The sequence below is a fragment of the Phacochoerus africanus genome, chromosome 15, assembly GCF_016906955.1.
Source record: "Phacochoerus africanus isolate WHEZ1 chromosome 15, ROS_Pafr_v1, whole genome shotgun sequence".
NCBI lineage: Eukaryota > Metazoa > Chordata > Mammalia > Artiodactyla > Suidae > Phacochoerus > Phacochoerus africanus.
The window spans coordinates 18179075-18196873 of record NC_062558.1 but is presented as its reverse complement, the minus strand read 5'-3'; the positions used below and the strand labels follow the sequence as shown (position 1 = coordinate 18196873).

The window sequence follows — 17799 nt, the reverse complement described above, 5'->3', positions numbered from 1 at the left end:
GCCCGCGGACGAGGGTGTCCGCCGCGCCTGAGCGTGCGGGAGTTGGTGGACCTTGATCCCAAAAGCGCTTCCGCCCCGGACCCGGAGTCGCTGGACCCCCGGGAGCCCGCCAGCTCGCTGACCGCGAAGGGACTTGAGCTGGAGTTCGGGCGGGTTATCCCAGGGGGAGCGCAGGAGGAGACGTCCAGGGAGACGAGGGAGGTGATGCTCCGGTGTCAAGAGCGGACACTTTTCTTCCTGACACTTGCTGGGTCTGAGCCGCTTCCCACGCAGATCTCCTGCGCACCCGCTGCCCTCAGCCCTGCCCTCCCACACAGAGTGGGGAACACCAGAGCCCTGTTTTCTTAAGTATCTGGCTTGCTATTGACTTTTTCATAACTTATGATTAGTCTATGGAATGATCATATCTATTCCGTGGCTTTTTTCATGGAGGTCGATAGGCTTAATGATTGCCTCAGTCAAGTCATTTACTTCTGAGCCAATAGATAATGCCGTCGTCATAGTTTTCTGGGGCGGGGGGGAGAAAGTAACTGTGCGTTGGTTCTGCAGACGCCCCACTCCTTCTGAATCCTGCACCTTGGTGCTGAGCACGCGACAAAAGTTTTCAGCTGCTCCTCAGTTTCTGGTGCTTCGCAGAGGAAAGGAAAGGACTTTGACATTAAACCCAAGAAGCGGTCAGGCAACATCTTTAACTTTTCTGCTCTGTTATCATTTGCGATGAAGAGGAAACAGAAGAGATTTCTGCAGATGACTTTGATATTCATGGTGGCTTTAATTTTCCTGCCCAATATCGGTCTCTGGTCTCTGTATAAGGATAAGCACCTGGTGAAATCCACCGAGCCCGGGGAGCAGCAGGTAAGTGGTCCCAGGAGGATGGTAAGGCTGCAGCCGCAGACCCAGCCAGCAGGTGTGCGATCGATAGCTTTGGGTTTACTCCCAAGTCTTTGTAGAGCCTATATTACAAGACTCTAGAGACTTCGGGGTTTAAGCAACCGCTTAAAACTACTTGTGTTAAGGTCGCAACCAGTGGCTTGGGTGAAATGTGGAATAAATCAGAAGAGCAGAACAAGAAGTCAGGAGGAGGAAATAACCTCACTGTGGATCTTTGGGTTGATTTTGGCTTGAGGTGCAAGAGAGGTAACTGCTTATCTGCAGGGTGTAGAAGTGGGTTTGGCACAAGTTGTCTCAGGGTTTTGTTTTTGCTTCTCATGGAGTTTGGGTGTCTATGTTTAAGTGAATGGGGCCAATTAAATCATGAAACTTGTGAAGTGGTTCTCAAAAAACAAGTTACAGTTTTCTCTATTTTGGGTTGTCATTTTTGCTTAGCAACAGCTTTTGCCTTGTGGAAACAAAGTCTTTCTTCTCCCCTGTTGCTAAGGTGCTTGTGTGGGGTCTTCAGGCAGTTACTAAGGAGGTCATTCAGTCTCACAGTCTGGTGGTAACAGTTTGTTGCTAAAAGCTTTCCTTCAGGTCTGAAACACCATGTAGGGGGTATATATACATATAACTATACATATATATATTAGTATGCAGTCCATTAGTGTGTACATCATGCATGACTTAAGGTGGATCAACATAACTATTTTTCATAGCAATAAAGGAAAATATCTTTCACAAAATGTTGTTGAAACAATATTGTTGAGTTCCTTGATAATGAATAAATAAAATAGCTTCTGCGATTGAACTTTTAACAATGGAATGCAGCCTTTTTCATGACATGGATATAACACTTTGTCAGTTCGTCCTGTATGTCACCTAGGAATCCCAATATTCTTAATTGCAATGGACATGACCCCTGTGCACTATGTCCCTTCCATGCACATACAGTGTTTAGGTAACCCATTTGTGGACAACGGCAGCATATAGTTGGCAATTAAATATTCTCATACTTTGCAAAGTTGAAATTCTTTTTATACAGTGAGTAGTTAGTTGTAAAATAAATGGAAGGAATTTTCTTTTTCATTGTGACAAGTCATCATTATCAGTCTCTAAACTTTAAAGATAACTAGATGCATATGGATTTCTGGTGGATTGGAATTTGGGGGAAAAATGCTGACATTTTTGTTTTGTTGTTGATCTCTGTCATCCTTTCTAATAGGTATGTAACTTTGATTTGAAGTATATTGTTTTGTCATTGCAATAATAGAAAAAAGAAGATGGGTACTTTGGATGAGAAACTTTTTTTTTTCCTACATAGATCATATATTTCTCCAACTCTTGAAAGAAAATGTGATTTTATTAACATTAGTAGTTAATTATTAAAATTAACTAGTTATTAAAATTTCCATTCCAATATTGATAAGATGACAAAAACAAAATGATTTTTCCTTGAATGTTGCTAATTCAATTAGCAATAGCCTTCTGAATTATTTGCTGGTATAGCTAACATAAAACACTAATTAATCTTATTAATGAGATATTTACAACTTTCCCACTAGCTCTATTGATTTGGACCCTTAATGAGAAATCTGTTTGTCCAATGGCATAAAGAAATAAAGTATGGCAAACCAACTCTCTGACTGGTTATTATAATCTCTAAAACTGTTTCTTTGTTTCTGGGTCTTTTGTGGCACAAATGATACTTACTATCAAGTGATAAATTACTGGGTATCAAAGGCATGGTAAGGCAAGAGAGGGGGCTGTTACTTAAAGTTTCAGACCTTGTAAAGTAAATAACAGATTTGTGGGGGTGTTGTGACATGCAAGCTGGAGAGTCCTAGGTAGCAGTTTTCAAACCAAGAAGAAACAAAAAGCAGTATGTGCCTTAAAATGAATGTCGGTTGAATCTTTCAGTATTTTTAACCTAAATAATGATTTCAAAACTAATGCTTTCTTACAGGCACAAAATAAAGTTGAAAAGATAGAAATGAATTAGCACTTACTGAAAGAGAGGCTTCATTGTAAAACAAGAACAGATAAATTTTATCGGTTTTATTTCATCATTAAATCTAATTGGAAAGAAAAGAAAATTGCATTATGTTGACATAATGGTAGTGGATAAGTAAGAGTTAAGTCATTCTTGTGTGTGTGTGTGTGTGTGTGTGTGTATGCACTTGATCAAGTAAAAAGTAACTTGTGATAATAAATTAAACATGTTTAATATTGTGACATAATATTTCGCTAAGGTATCTACATTTCAAAGTAAGTGCAGCTAAACACATAAGTTTTCAATTGAAGCATTTAACTTGACTATTGGGTAATGTGTAATTTAAGTTTAGTAATGTATGTTAAAGAGACATTTTTATGGTTAAGTGCTAAATGTTCTTCAAAAACTATCTTTTTCTATATTTATGACCAAGTTGCAAAATGCTCTGGGAAAGGATCAGGTACTGATTGAGGCACTGACAGGGTGAGCACTGAAGCAATGCAAAACCAGTCCCATGCCCACAGGAGAGTCTGATTTTGCAGCAGTGATGTGGAAGAGGGAGAGGGCAGTCTTGGCTCTTAGTGTGGTCATGGGCATGGGAAATCTTCGCTGCTGTAAATAGTTTAATTTATAGTGGATTGCAGGAAAGTGCTTTTAATTGATGGAAATTCAAAATCATGACATAGCTGATACTTTTTAAATCCTCTTATATCTTATCAGAACACATCACTAATAGTTCATCTGTCTACTGCTCAATATAAATTGTATCAGTATATGCTGAAATAAATTAAAGGGAAGCAAAAGAGAAAAGAATAATAGAAACTGTGTATTAATTGTCATGATGTTTGGTATTTTACACATTTTTTTCTCAAGTCTTCTATACTGTTACAAGCTAATTACTTGTATTCATAATACTTTCACATGAAAAGTGACATTTATAATAATACCTGTAATGAAATGTTTGGCCCATCTATGATGCATGAAAAATATGAAACAAAAATTCTTCAATTGTTCATCTAAAAGACTCCCTCCCCCCACATCCAAAGAGGGGTGAAAAAGTAGTTAAAATAATGGAATAAGTAAACAGTTAATGTTATTGTTTGGGCTCTGCAAAGTTAGAATCAAGTTACAGAAATAAATGTTAAGCTTTTAAGAATTTTAAGATTTCATGAAAATTTTACAAAAATTATGATTTTATAAAATACTTTATAGTTCCTATTTAGATGTTATTAAATTATCAATCATAAGTGTCATGTTATTTTCAGTTGAATTATATGCGTTGCTTCACTGTTGTTATTAGGATGAGTTAAGTCTCTCCTTTATGTTGTTAAGAAGTACAAACATATATTGAAAAAGAAACTATGAAGAATGAGTCTACTATTTGGCTTAAATGATTACTGCATGTTTAGTGTATAGTCATTCTTAATTTCATTCTTTTTAAATTTTGAATTGCTACTCTTCTCTGCTACTCTCAAATTTCAGCTGCATTTGAATTAAAGTTATATATTTAGATCTTAATTAAGCTATGCCTTAGGATGATAATTAGAGCAAAGCAATATTTTGGAGCAAAACTACTGCATCCAGTTTTATTATACCTCTCTTCCTAATCATTTATGCAAGTATAGGTAAATAAAACTACCCCAAAAAACTTCATTTTCTTTAATGCATTAAAGAGATTAATTTTTTTAACAAAAGCAGCTATAAAGTAGTTTAGCAACTAAGTTGAGATGCAACTCAAATCTTATGAGTGCAGAAATAATTCAAGAATATTCAGAATATGAAGAGGGTTTTGCAGGGGTTTTTTATGGCCACACCCATGGCATAGGGAAGTTCCCAGGCCAAGGATTGAATCTGAACTACAGCTGTGACCTACCTGCAGCTGCAGCAATGCTGGATCCTTTAACCCACTGCACCAGATTGGGGATTGAACTCACAGCTCTACAGTGACCAGAGATGCTGCAGTTGGATTCTTAACTCACTGAGCCACAGCAGGAACTCTGGTTTTGCAATTTTTGAAGTAAAAACAAGTGTTAAAATCCCAGAACTTTAAATTGCACATTATCAGAATTGTTCGGAATGATTTGAGAAGCTTGTCTGGCCTGGATTTTTTTTTTTTTTTTTTATAACGTGAAACAAACCAAAGAAACCAGCACTCAGGTCACTTTCGAATTGTAGAACCTTCTTATTTCTTTGTACGTTAGAATTTCTGTTTATAAAGTAGAGCTAGTCAAGCTTGGAACATAACATGGTACATAAAGTCCTGAGATCACTTCTTGGCTCTGGAAAATATTGGAGATAATGTTTTGGTTTGAGTCAGATCCTCAAGTAAACTGTACTTGATAGATGTGAGACTCCACCTCCACTGGAAAAACAAACAAACAAACAAACAAAAAAACCCCAGAAACCTCTCTCCTGAGATCCCTGGGCATCTTTGTCCAACTTTTCTAATGTTAATCAGTACCACCCTTGGGGGCCAGGGGATTCAACTTTTTGGCAAGAACTTTTTTTCTGTAGCATTTTTAACTTGTCTCATGACCTGACAATGTTATCTGCTATTTTGATATTGAGTGCATGCATACCTTGTCAGTGCTTTCCTTTGTCACCCTGACCATAATGCTGCAAAGAGTGTCTCTGTTTCTTCTCCAGCAAACATTTTAGATACTGAAAGAGCTCAGTACAGGAGAGGGGGAAAAAAAAAAAAAAGTAAGATTTTCACTCCTCCTGTAATCAGGATGGTACTTTATCTATACACTAGGTGTGAAGTGATGCATTGGTTTGAACCATAAGTATTCTTAATTAGCTAAGATGTAGATGTTAAATTAGGGTTCCAAAGGACCTTTTCTTGAATTTATGGAAAATCCATTCTGAGCTGGTACAGGACTACACCACGCAGACCCCTGGAACAAGTGTCTTAATTATTGGCTGTGACCTCCTGGGTCTCAGCATGATTAGCTCACCACCTTGCACCATGGGAGACACTGTGGAAGTCTTCTGTTTACAATCTGGTAAAAAATGAGATAGTTTTTTTTTTTTTCTCTGTTTATTTCTGAACTAGCTCTGCCGAATCAATTAGCCTCCCATACATTTTTTTTTTTCTATAAAAGAAACCAAACTAAGGTTGGAATGTATGGTGTGTGTGTGGGGGGGGGGGGGAGGGTGAGAAAGTTTGGATGTTTTAAGTGTGTAGAGGAGATAATTGAGTTTTGTGTGAGTTTTGTCAGGAGTCTCCATGACAACCTGTAGGGAACTTTGCAACCACATCTTTCCTTGGAACACTTTATACAAAGGAAAGCCAGCTAAGGTACATCCAGAATAACCTTAAAGGGCATATAGGCATTAAAATAAGGAAAGAAATATGCACTGTAAGTAGTGTGTAGCCCCAGGTCAGGATGTGTTTTGGTCCAGCAGCCTATCGTTCTCGTTTGCTTGGCTTGCTTATGACAAAGAGGTGAGTCCTGGACACTTCGGATTCTTAAAACCATCAGACGTGACAGTATTATTCTTCTCACTATTGAATATTTGCATATGTGTTTACAAAAGTGCTGTTATGGAGTCAAAGGTGGACTCTGTGATGAAGGTAAAGGCAGACTCTCATAAACTAGGTACTTGCTGTCCTTGTGACTGCCATCTGTCACATTATCCAGTTAACTAATCCTCAATTAGTGCAAAATAAAAATGTGATGCTTGAATGGACAACAAAAAAGAACAACTAAGAAACAATCATGCCTCTGAAAATATGTATTGAGACAGGTAGAAAGATATATATACTCGGTTTATATGAAGTTGAAAAGGCACAGGGTATCCAGAAATGACAAGACATGATAATCCCTACCATTCCCTACTAATACCCTAATGTGTGTCATGACCAAACTCTAACCTAATGGCCAGAAAGAGGGTGAGCAAATCTAGATCTATTCCAGATTTAAGGTAAATCATAACAATGTTTTCTTCCACTGTCCTACTTCCATATAGTGGGGGGAAATGTGGGCTGGATTGGCAGTAGTCTCCAATTAAATGTATTCATTTCACATACTCATTTAGCTACACACATCCACACATACATGCATCCACACACACGGTCTCACTTATGAAGAAAAAATAAATCCACCCAACTGTTTCATTTTCTACAATTTTTTTTTTTTTTTTACTTTTGTAACTGCTTGCTTTTTCCATTGCTTTCAGCAGTTCGTCGACCGAGTTTGAAGCATCATTTAGATGTTATTAATTCTAGGAAACTATGGAGAGAGAGACAGAAAACTACATCTGTCTCTAGAAGTACTTACATCTCTTTGGCAAGTATGAAAATCACAATAAGAATATAGTCTGTGAGAGTTGCACAGACTATAAATAGTGCAATTTGTTGTTATCTGGTAATATTATCAATGAAGTTATGGCTGCCAGAGACTATAGTGGTGGCCGCCATCTCTCTGTTGAAGGGAGTGGTGTGTCTCAGTGAGGTCAGAAGAGGCTAATTTTGAATTTACTTAAACTTTTCAAAGCCTCTTGGAATGTTACTTACATACCGGAAGTCTAGAAGGCCAGAGTCAGGGGATTTTATCATCAATCATTTTGAACATTTTTATTATAATCAAATAAACAAATTGTCAGGCTCCCACTCTCACTCCATTTGAGTGAGTTGAGTTTTTCTTTTTCCTTAAATTTAGCATGTTCTCTCAACAAGAGAATCCCCTTGAACTTCATTTGAGGAGAAATATGATGGAGTTCTCTATCATGGGGTATCATGGTGCATCAGGTTAAGAATCAAGAGTTGTCACTGCAGTGGCTCAGTTTGCTGCTGTGGCACAGGATTGATCCAATGGCCATGAATTTCTGCAATGCAAAACAAAAAACACAAAACAAAAATCAGAATTTTCAGATTGCTTTGTTCTCTATTAGTAATTAGTGCTAGTTCCAGCACTTAGCACTTTGGGACATTTAGTGAGTCCTGGTTCTTCCTGGGGCGTCAGATGAAGATGAAAATGATACCTTTCTGGTGGTGTTATTTATGGTAAGGACTAAGTGCTTAGTACCTTGAGCAGCATATAATAAGGGTTAATGAATATAGATTATTGTTATACATAGTATAAGCATTTATAAGCAATCATTGTTGTTAGCAAGGTAATTAGTGTTTGCTTAATAAATATTTACAGATGGTTTCTCTTTGCAAGACAATGTCAAGACAGCACAGCAGAGCAATAAATATAATATAGGACTTGCCAGTGCTGTGGTAAATCTGGTAAAGAGGACTGTTGAAGAAACAAATAAATCGGGTCTAAGACATAAAAGGCCTTTTTCCTGTATTTGTTTGTTTGTTTGTTTCAGTATTTAAGGACAAGTTGCCAGTTTTATTTTGTATATAATTGTTTATTGCAAAAAGGGACTGACTTTCTGATATATTGCATTGACATTATTCTAAAATTGAAGATTTTAATAAGAGGGAAAAAAAAGAGCCAGCAGTGTTGCTTTGTAGTGACTACCTCATTTGCTGTAACAACTAAAGTCGATGCCTCACATATAGGCTTTTTTTTTTCCCTGTGTTTAATTACAAGCCAGAATCTGAGAACTAATTTTACTGTTTAAATCTTGGCCATGAGAGATATTGGATTGTTCTGAAGACAGAAAGTTAAAAAGCTGAGTGGAAATGATTAACTATTTCAGTAACTACTAAGCTACTTTATAGTCACTCTTTCCTTTAGGATAGTTAGCGGGATACAGAGAAAGCATATTGCATTGTCCCCATTCTTAACTTTCTTAATAGTAAATTGGTGAGATACAATTGATATCCATGAAACAAAGAAACAAGCAGTGTGCAATAGCATTGTCTGTATGTGATGGGCTTTCATAAAAGGAAGAACATGATCTAGGCTCCTTAGACAGGCCTTCATTCCAACAGTGGATAAAGACTGAGCTATGTCTTGTTATGAAAGTTAGACAGGGTTGTGATAAGCCTGAGGCAAGGCCAGATGCTTTAAGTTCATATGCTGGTCTCACCACTTACCAAAACATATCCTCTTGAGCAAGACACTTAACATCTTTGAAGCACAGTCCCTCATATGTTGACACAGTTATTCTCTCATAAAACAGTAGCGAGGAAACACTGTATCAATCTATATAAACGGCCTAGTTACATAATAAACACTCAATTAAGGGAAGTTTAACAAAAGCATTGCTAAATTTTTCTCCATTTTTAGAACACTCTGAAGATAGTAAAAAAACCTAATAGTGCATAAACCTAACAAAGATATAATAAAATGTATATAATATAGCACTATCAATTTACCTATTATTGACAAAATACATGTTCACTGGATATATGCATAATACTGTGTAGACTCTGAGGCAAATAGGTGTTGAAGAGAGAAATCAGTTTTCAATGCGCCTACCCTCTATTAGTTAAGGAAAGACATGTACAACATTTATAATGTAGAGATGGACTAAATTATTTTGATAAGAAATAGTCTAATTATTTAGCATTTGTAAGAGGGAGAGAAGCTATGTTGTTGTGTGATATTGATGTGTGGCCCTGAATGTTTTCTGGACTGAGTTGACGCTTCAGCAGTTCACTGAGACAAGTTCTTCTCTAGAAGGTGACTCACAGTTGAGTAGGGTTCAGAGACAAAACTTGAGACCATGCCCCCTGGATCCATGAAAAGAGAAAATGATGAGCTGTGTTAACAGTCATGCAGTTGAAGGCAAGTGAACACTGAAAAGGTCATTGGGTTTGGTAGCTGCTAGTATTCCCCAGATTGTAATTGCACAGAGTGGTAGAGGAGTAAGCAAAACTGTAAAAGATGGAATGGAAAGACTAGTGGATAAGAGTTATTGGTGGGATTGGCATTGATATAACAGCTGAATGTGGGGTCTTGGATGGTAAGAGACAATGGAAGCCAGAAGAGGGCTGATGCAGGAAGAGAATGAGGAACTGGTCTCTGAGGAGGATGAAGATGGTGGCAGCAAGCAGAAGCAGGGGTGGAAAAACTGGTTAGGGGCTAAATGGTAAATTTAGAGCCTCTGCTTCTAATAGTTTGAGAGCCTCTTGGCAGGGAGGTCTAAGATTTTCCAGTTGTCTTACTCATTCAGGGAGCTAAACATTTGTGAAATGTTCTGTAAAATGGGAAACATATATATACACACACACATTTATGTATATGTATATAAAGTCCTAAATAAAGAGTGAAGACTAGAATATTAAATGAGGATGCCAAAAACCCATGCAACCACCTGACCCATAAGACAACAATGTACCTGTCAAAATAAATGCAGATAATGGCCACACACACAGAGCAATGGAAGAAAGCAAGGCATTAAATATAAATTGGATGGTGGGGCAAGGGTAAAGTGTGTTTATTACGAGAATAAAGGTATGTAAATATTCAGTTGCCAAGAATTTCAAAATAGTATCAGAATACTGAAAATAATAAAATAATTATGATAAAAACAATAAGAATAAAATAACAAAGGTAATATATTAATAATAAAAGCTAAAAAAATACATGTTGATTTCTTAATGTGTGTAGGTTACCATGTTAAGCTGTTCTTAAATAGTCGAAGATAATGTGAGAAAAGGAATATATATATGTATGATTGGGTCACTTTGCTATATAGTAGGAATTGGCACAAGATTGTAAATCAACTATAATTTTAAAAAAATAGTCAAAAAGACATGATGTACATAAAACTATCCTATATTATAAATGCAAAGAGATTTCTTCAAAATTTGTCAAGATCATACAGTGTTTATTCTACCAATACAAAACGTAGGACTGTGTATAATTTCCCGTATAATGAAACTGCATTGGAAATATCCTAGACCGTAGCAACACAAGATGTTATATATTAACTCAATGGTGAAAGGAAATATTCACAGTCATTAAGGGTACAGCTGCCTAGTTTTAGTTCCTGTTCTATTATTTGATTCCTATTTGACCTTGAGCAGGTTATTTCTCTTCTCTGAGCCTCAGAGTTATCATTTCTAAAATGAGTATAAAAATAGTTCTTCCTTGATTGAATTGATGTGAGGGTTAAACAGGTGAATGTGTATAAAATCCTTGGAAAACTGGATTGCACATAGAAGGTATTTTTTTTAATGTATTTTGTTTTTTATTGAAGTTGATGTAGAATATTATATAAATTACAGGTGTACAATCTAGTGATTCACTATTTTTAAACTCCATTTATAGCTATTATAAAATATTAGCTTAATTCTTCATGTTGTACAGTATATCTCGTAGCTATTTTATACACAGTAGTTTGAACCTCTTACTCCCATACACCTAAATTTCTCCTCCTCCTTCTCTCTCTTCACTGGTAACCACTAGTTTGTTCTGTCTTTGAGTCTGTTTCTTTTTTTGTTATATTCACTAGTTTTTTGTACTTTTTTAGGTCCCACATAAAAGTAATACCATACAGTATTTGTGTTTCTCTGACTTATTTTACTTAGCATTAATATGCTCCAAGTCCATCTCTGTTTCTGCAAATGGCAAAATTTCATTCTTTTTAATGAATATGTATATATGTAGAGCATCTTTATCCATTTGTCTGCTGATGGACACTTGAGTTGCTATATCATGGTTACTGTAAATAGTGCTGCTATGAACACTGGGGTGTGTGGATCTTTCTGGAACAGCAAACTATTTTAAAGTGTTAGCTATTACTATGTGTTAGAATCTAGAGACTCGAGTTTGGATGAAAAAGCAAAGCATGTCCCTACACCATGTCTTCCACAGACCCATCATGAGGATGTGAATATTTTTGCATGTAAAAAAAAAAATATGTGAAGCACCTTTTTCTTTCTTTTTCACTTTTTTACTCTTAGTAGCCCATGTGGAAATAATACAGCTCTTAGTTTAAAAGTTTTTTACTTGAACCAAGGACTCTTATGGCCCCACATGCCAGGAGCAAACTAGACTTCATGAGGAACTCATCCTTTTCAGCATATCCATCAGCACCCATGTCCTTGTGCTGACCTTGCCCCCACATTTTGTGTGCTGCTCTCCCTGCATGGTGTTGATTTCCCAGTGTGTACTCTGCCCTCAGGGGATAAAAGATATTTTATAAATTGTATCATTAAATCAGTCAAAGCTTCCAAAGAGGATTATCTAAAAAGGTCTTCAGGGTTGAATATTTTATTATTTTACATAACTGGAATTTAAACGTGATTGTTCTGGTTGCTTCTGACAGTAAAGCAGAATTGAAAACACCAAGAGTCAGATTGCCATCGACTAGAGCAGAGTAGTGACTTGAGCAAGGAAATGCTTGGGAACACAGGAATTGACAGCTGTACAGAACTGGGAGGTGAGGGGAAAGAAGAATGCTTTGATTCCCCAGCTGATAACATTTGTTCATTTCTTAGATGGTTTAATAGAGAGCATCAGATGAACAACTCTTAACAGGCCTCTTCTCCTCCTGCGCTTCCTTAGCAATGCCCAAATTTTCTCTTTCAAGCTAAAGGGAATTACATGTTCTGAAAGATCCTCAGAATTCCAAGGCAAAGGTCTTGCATGTATGAAATATCGAGGGAAGACTAAACATCAGGGACACCAAGGGGATGCTACTCCAGAAAGGTAGACACACAAGCCACTCTCTCACCTTACCCTCTTTCCCTCCTTTTTCTTGCTCAGAGCTGTCTTACCTTCCCTTTTCCCTTTAAAATTTCCCTTAAAGAAAAATTTCATGTAAGATTGATTTGATCAATTATTGGCCCTATGAATTGATAGAAATGTTGAAACACTGAAAAAAACAAACAAAACCCAACTTGAGTCTTTTGCATCATAAAAAGGTTCTGCTGAGCCTAACTGCATTTCCAGTTTTTGAAATATGTGAAATGTGAGAAATATTTTTTTAGCTCAAGGCTTCTGCTGTTGATCTTTGGTGCTGTTGTTTTGTTTGTAATCCTGGGAGCTGCCACCGCCTTCCAAACTATGTAATCAACAAGTAAATAGTGCTTAGTTGTGTCACCCCAAGGGAAATCGTCTTTTGAAAGTTAAAAGGACAAACTGACACAATAAAGCCAGAACTACCAGTAAAGAATCACCCTCTGCCCTCCAGTGTAGCTCCCTTCACTGCTTTCCAGAGCTGCTTTTCCCAACCTCCTTTTCTCTCTCAGATCCCCAAGGCCTCCACCTCTCTCCTCAGGCTCAGCAGATCCCCTGGCCTCATTCTTCCACCAAAAGCCTAGGACTTTCACAATTGTGAGAACCAAGATTTCACACCAGAAAAATCTGAAAAAGTACCTGTGTTATTTCCCGGTTCTCCACATGCCTTCCGTCACTATACACCAGTGTCCCCCACTTTAGGATAAATGTGGAACTTCTCTGCAGATGATGGAGGGTTTTTTTTTTTTTTTTAACCATTTCACATAGCGATTTTTTCCTTCTCATTTGCTTTCAGCCTTTCTGCTCTTTGATCCATCCTTCACATTAATACTGCTCGGGTTCCTTCCATGATTGAAAGGTCCTGGGAACAGGATCAGAGTAAAGAAAATGTCCCTCAGGGTCACACAACCCTAGAGCTATTGCCCTACCTTTCTTCTCTTAATAGTCAAACTCGATGCTTCCACCTCCTGACTTCTGCTGCTTCTACACGCCTCAGGCTGAGTCCAGTTACTCTAATGTATGTTAACTGCTTTCACTTGGGTCACCAGATGTCTCTTGGTAGTTCATTCCAAAAGTCCTTCTCATTAGTCCTATTAATTGAGTGAGTTTAATTAAATACTCTCTTATTTGAAACAATCACCTTCATCTGAGAGGAGGTGGTGCCGTGGGTGACTTGAGAGAAGAGGTTGGGAAAAGCAGCATTGGAAAAGAGAAAGAAGACTGAACAGGAAAACAGAATACGGAACATGATTCCTTCTGAGTAATGTCGCCTCACTGTGAAAACACCTGTTTTCATTCTTCTCTCCCCCTGTGCATCTCAACCACCACCTGTACACAGACATAGGCACCAGCATCCTTGAAAGACTCCTACTTCTGTCCTTTTCTTAAAATACTATTTTCTTCAAGGTCTGGACCATTCTTGTTTGGCACTTGCCCTGGCGGAGGGCAACTCAGTCAATCCCTCTTGATTTCAGGTATGACATTTCAGGTAATAACTCCCATATTATTACATCCAGTCTAAATGTCCCTTTGAGCATATTGTCCACAGGCCAATCTGAAACCTAGAAGCAGGTATTTATTTATTTATTTGTTTTTTAAGACCACACCTGGGGCATATGGAGGTTCCCAGGCTAGGGTTCGAATCAGAGCTGCAGCTGTGACCTCCCCCACAGCTCACAGTAATTCTAAATCCTTAACCCACTGAGCGAGACTAGGAATTGAACCTGTGTCTTCATGGATGCTAGTCAGATTCATTTCTGCTGAGCGATGATGGGAACTTCAAAGCACGTATTTTAAACTTTATGTGTCTGAAACGAAATTCTCTTTCCTTCCATACCCCACACCTGTTCTCCTCTTGCCTCTTGTCTAAATGAAGTTCATCATCCCTCCTGGCCCTCATGATAATTTGTACCTTTGTTGTCTTTACTCTCAAATTCAATTGATTGCTTAGCACTAGCAATCCTTCTTAAAATATCTCTTGAATTCATCAGAATCTTTTTATCTCTTTGTCTCTTCCCTGGTTGGGACCAGCACAAACACTTCACTGGATTGCTGTGTGAGACTCTCCAGTTCACCCTCCTGCCTCCAGTCTGGCCTCTTGTCCCCTCTCTCGGCAGCCAGAGCTGTGGATTCAAAATGCATAACTGAACAGGCCACAGTCATCTGTATATCTATTCATCAACACCTTTAAAGTTCAAGTTCTTTTGTTTTTCTTTTTTCGGCTACATTACAGCATCTGGCATTTCCCCAGCTAGGGATCGAATCCAGGCCACATTTGCAGCCTATGCCACAGCTGTGGCAATGCTGGATCCTTAACCCACTGAAGGGTACCAGGGATTGAACCCATGCCACCACAGAGACACCACCAGATCCTTAACCCCCTGTGCCACAGCTGGAACTGCTAATGTTCAAATTCTTAAATGTTCCTTAACCATTAAACAATTACTGATGAACCTGACTGCTCACTGCCAAGATTCCCTAAGCTCCAACCACTTTGAACTTTTTTAGGTTTCTAAGAATACCATGTTTTCTTCACCTCTAGGAATTTGCTCATATTTCATCTTCATCTTGCCTGAATCATTTCTACTTTTCTTTAAGCTCTCTCTGGGAAGCATTTTCTTATCTCCCATGCTTTGGTTTAATACCTTTCCAAAGTGTTTCCTAAGGAAAAAAATACTTATATTTCTTTATAATGGAACATTGTCATTATATTAATTACAAGGTCATTTACTTGTCATTCATCAGTGAGTTTTTAAACTTAGTAGTAGGTCAAATGGTAGCCCCTCAAGGATATATCCATACACTAGTCCCTCAAATCTGTGACTGTTACTTTAGTTGGAAAAAGCATCTTTGCAGATGTAATTAAGGATCTTGAGATGTGTACATTATTCTGAATTATCCTGCTGGGCCCTAAAGCCAATGACAAGTGTCCTTACAAGAGGCCCAGTGGAGATTTGATGGACAGAAGAGTGGAGTACACAGAAGCAGACGATGCTGTGTAAAGTGTGAAGATGGAGGCAGACACTAGAGGGATGTGGCTGGGAGCCCCATGGGCTGAGGAATGCCAGCAGCCCCTGGAAGCTGAACGAGGCAGGAAGGATTCTCATGCAGAGCCCCTAGACGTGGTGCAACTTTGCATGCGTCTTGATTAGGGGTTTCTGGTCTGTACGTCTGTGAGAGAATACATTCCTCTTGTTTTGTGTCCCTTAGTTTGTGGTCATTTGCACAGCAACCCCAGACATCTGTTACTCTGAGGAGCTGTCTCTCCTTTTCCACTTTTTAAGCCCTGTGCCTAGCAGTACCTGACTACAAATGAAGCACTCAGCAGATATTTCTTGAAAAAGTGAAGTGTGATGGACATGCATTGTTGTCTATATACTGGATTTATTTGAGCTCAGCTCAAGCTATTATAAAGAAATTACAGTGTGCACAACCACAGGCATGCTAGTTACCAAGCAACTGTGCATTGAAGGAGGTAAACTATGTCATACTCATGAACTAAGGTTCCATTTACATGATTTTGTTCCATCCGTCTTGTCCAGACTAAATATCCTATTAGGTCCAACGCTTGACTGAAAATCCCAAAGAGATTTCATCAACCATGTAAACATCTGAGGAGGCTAGAGGAGACACGATGGCTCTAGTAAGTCTAGGGAAGAGAAGAGAGGCTCCTTTAGACAAGCCAGTGAGAAGATAAACCACAAAAAATGTTGTAACTAAATCTACTCTTTCTCTCGTAATGTAAACACCAGTAGTGTAACTCTCGGTAACTATCTGGGCAGTTTAGGAAAGGCTTATTTTTAAAACACTACTAATTAATAAAAAAGCTTGTCCTTGAGCTCTCATTAATACAACCACAAGGGGCACACTTCATTCGAAGGAGTCCCCTTGGAGGTATATATTGATGAACTTGAAGGAGGTTGTTTTGAGTTCATGAGACCTTAGACGACTAATGGATAATTTGATTCTCTAGTGCAGGCTTTTGTGTGAACGATCCCTTCCTTTTGAAAAAGTCTACCTTGATTTACCTGTGTTCATTTTAATGAGCCACTGTGTATCAGGGATCTTGAAGCAGGGAGAGAAAGGGAGAACATTCAAGGGTAAAGCTTATGAAAGAGATTAGGAAAAAATTGTAAGAGCTTGAGGAGATATGACAAGCTTTATTTGGTAGAGGCATATTTAATGCAGTGTCTTGAGGGAAAATCTCTTACTGTTCTGATAATTAAATAGCATTGTATTTGATGAGATGGCGCCACGTTTTTCATAATGCTAAATTACTTCAAGCACATTAATTATAGTTCCTCTTGTTTATACTAGCATTATGGTCAGCTTTGATTTTTGAACTTTTCCTTCTGACATTTCTATCTACAAGTCACCTAACTTTGATCCTCTTTCATTTCAGTTGCTTTTGTATTCACCTCAATAGGTATTAAAACTGTTTTTAATATAAGAAGGTTTATCAACTGCATTCAGCTTTAAAAAGATGTGTGGAAATGTTAGAAGGGGTTGTTTACATCAGGTATTTTCCCTTCATGTTATCGGTTCAATTAAATGTTTGAGTCAAAATGTCATTTAAAATGTTCTTGTGTCCGTTCCTGTTGTGGCTTAGTGGTAACAAACCCAACTAGTATCCATGAGGACACAGGTTCGATCCCTGGCCTTGTTGTGGCTGTGGCACAAGTCAGCAGCTGCAGGTCCAGTTAGACCCCACACCTGGGAACTTGATATGCAGCACGTGCAAAAGAAAGTAAAATATATAAAAATAAAATGTACTTGTAAGTGGAGAAAAATAATGCGTACTGTTACGCATTGGCATGGATCATACTATTTAGATGCCAAAACAGAACTTTCTAGGCTCTGTCATCTAACAAAAACATGTCCATAGATGTTATGTTTATTATGAGATAGTATGTGCATACATTTTATGCACCTTGTCTGGAATGGAGTACTAAAGTGTTTTCCCTATTTTGAATACTTCATATAATTTTATACAGTTTCTATGAGTGTCTTCAATTATATATTTCCATTTATTTGAGACATAGTCTGTCTTTATTGGTGATCTTATGGTGACATATTTACTCCAGATAAATCATCGGTATATTTTATGTTGATGTGTACAAATATTAACTTTTGTGATTATTTTCACTGTAAAGGTTTTTGTTTCAGTTTACTGATGTAATATATACATCCTGATGAAATTTTTTTTTTTGGTCTTTTGTCTTTTTAGGGCCACACCCATGGCATATGGAGGTTCCCAGGCTAGTGGTCTAATCGGAGCTACAGCTGCTGGCCTACACCACAGCCACAGCAACATGGGATCTGAGCCGCATCTGCAAACTA

The 17799-nt window shown here is 37.9% G+C and overlaps 1 protein-coding gene across 1 annotated transcript in view; it reads left to right on the top strand.

The window, feature by feature from the left end:
• Positions 1–358: 358 nt before the first annotated feature.
• GALNTL6 (polypeptide N-acetylgalactosaminyltransferase like 6) overlaps positions 359–17799 on the top strand; it is a 1218638-nt gene continuing 1201197 nt past the window's right edge. The window contains exon 1 of the mRNA XM_047761406.1: positions 359–855. Within this exon, the coding sequence (XP_047617362.1) occupies positions 718–855 (138 nt within the window). The 5' untranslated portion in view covers positions 359–717. The remainder of the gene's footprint in view (positions 856–17799) is intronic.